We start from the raw sequence: 2,398 nt of genomic DNA on the forward strand, positions 1-2,398 counted from the left end.
TTTTCATTCCCCATTCAGGGACAAATTTATCAGAAATTTCGTTAATTTTGAATTTCCTCCTATCTAATAGGATATCTTTCAGTAGCAAAGTTCCTTTTCCCTCCGATTGTCATATTCGGTTTTTATCCTAGCGGATGATCCCCATAGACGACATCTCAACCATTCGACTCTTCTATTTGTACACCACAACAAGTGTATCACCGTTTCATCCTCCATGGAGCAGTACCTACATAATCTGACAGGCGATAGACCACAGTTATACAAGAACTTCCTAGTGGGACTATGCCCTGTTATCAGTTCGAAAAATTTTCTTCTATCAATTGGGCCCCATCGTCTTATACTCTTCAAAATGCCCTTTACTTGCTTTCTACCCAACGATAAACCTAGTTTTGCTATGAACAGTCCTTTGCTGACTCTCTTCCACACCTCATGATCCCTCGTCTCCGAGAAGGCTTTCACCTCTCGTAAGGTGTATGACGCGGGAGCTCTCACAAATTTGAGATCTATACTATCACGCATCCTAGATAGATTTGCTCTAATATCAGCACACTCATTGGCATGTGAGCCAGCATGACCACGCACCCAGTGCACTGTAATCTGTGCATCATATAGTCTTCCAGCTTTTTCTACTTCATACCATATTAGTTGTGTTAGTTCAGTTCCTTTTTCTTTGGCTAATACTTTGATCGCACTAGTAGAATCGACATTGATTACGACTTCTTTCAGTCGACAGGCGTTTTCGCTATTGAACCACCTTAAAGCTTCTAGTATCCCACACTGTTCCGCTTGCATTATGCTGCAGTGGTCTGGAAGCCTATACCCTCTGTAGTGGTAGGATTCAGGCCGAACTACTATTCCTTCAACATTAGTTGTTCTTACTATCCCGCAACCAACTCTCGCCCCAATGTACCCCCGCTCTGATAGGGAACCATCAGTGAAGAAGATTGCCTTTCTTTTCGTAGTAAATGACCCTATAAGGGGCTTTCCCTCGTCTATTTCGATATTTAGATTTCTGGGACACAGTCCCAAATCCTTTTTAACCTCTCTGTCTACTGACATCGAGATCCCCCATTTGGTAAGGCACCTCCTCTCCTTCTTTCCGATATCCGCCCCCGGGCTGTGCAACCACCTCTTCGCACATCTTTCAGCGGCCCTGTTCCACAGTGATTCCGTCATTGCAGATAGGAACCATGAAAGGAGTTTGGTGGGAGTGCTTCCCACCAGTCCGTAGATGGCCCGCATAAAAGCCGCTTGTAGCTTTTCGTATTTGCTTATCAGCCATTTCTGGTTTAATATCTCACCATATACTTCTACCCCATAAGCAACTTGTGGACAGATTACTTGATTCCATATTAACACGGCTGTGTCTATACTACCACCCCATCTTTTCTGCCAAAAACCTCTACACAAAGCCACTGTTTTGGTTGCTTTCGATATCATATGGGCAACGTGGATCGCCCAACTTCTCCCCCAATAAACCCCTAACCATTTCACTGTATCTTTAAGTATACGTGCAGTGTCATTCATTCCCTTTTCTATCAGTTTTTCTTCTAGTGTATTTTTGAGACTTGTATCTTTAACAAAGATCTCATTTTTCGTCTTATTAGTCTGCAAATTTGCTCTCTCGGCCCATGCTTCCACAATTCTATCTGTATCCTCGATGGCAAAGATTAGATCTTCTACCGTGTTTGCTTCCAAGCAAACAGCTATATCATCCGCATAGATTGCCACCTTCCTCTTGAATCTTACGTTTTGTGTCGATAGCAGTTCTCCCAGTTCTATCGTACTCAGCATAAAACAGACAGGTCCTGTACAAGACCCTTGTGGTACCCCCAAAGACGTCGTCCTTTTAACACCGTCCAAGGTTGAGGTATGACCAACTGGATAGCTGTGGATCAGCTGAGACCATCTTTTGTTCGTTCTTTTCTTAAAAGTTTTGATTATATACTTCTGCGAAATTTTGTCGAATGCTGCTGATAGGTCATACAGCACCAATACTTTCTCCCCCCCTTTTGCTTCTAATACTTCGTCCTTCAGACTCCGAATGGCTGTAACAGTGCTCCTACTGTTTACATAGCCGTGTATATAGCTCGGTATAACAGCTATTTTCATAATCCTGTTTCTGATCACAGCTTCCACTGTTTTGGCCATAGACTTCAAGAGGCTGATCGGCCTCCACTTTTTGTGCTCCTCTTGTATATTATGTTGTCCTATCTTAGGAAGCAGAATGAGCTTCGCATCCTTCAAGCAGCTTGGATAAAAGGCAAATTCTAGAATTCGTTGTATCAGAATTCTAAATTTCTCTACCCATCTTTTTATATCACATGCAACTTGTATAAACTCATAGGCTATCTCATCACTGCCAGGTGCTTTCCCTTTCTTAAATTTCAAAACAGCT

General features: G+C 42.6%; 1 protein-coding gene across 1 annotated transcript; it reads right to left on the minus strand.

The window, feature by feature from the left end:
• Positions 1 to 1,511: 1,511 nt before the first annotated feature.
• Pmar_PMAR001605 (conserved hypothetical protein) lies at positions 1,512 to 2,178 on the minus strand (the record flags this gene model as incomplete). The annotated part of the gene is made up of 1 exon (XM_002777340.1): positions 1,512 to 2,178. A coding segment is annotated over one exon (667 nt), but the record flags the coding sequence as incomplete, so codon positions are not given.
• Between the last annotated feature and the right edge of the window lie 220 nt (positions 2,179 to 2,398).

Source organism: Perkinsus marinus (assembly GCF_000006405.1).
Source record: "Perkinsus marinus ATCC 50983 genomic scaffold scf_1104296951964, whole genome shotgun sequence".
Lineage (NCBI taxonomy): Eukaryota > Perkinsozoa > Perkinsida > Perkinsidae > Perkinsus > Perkinsus marinus.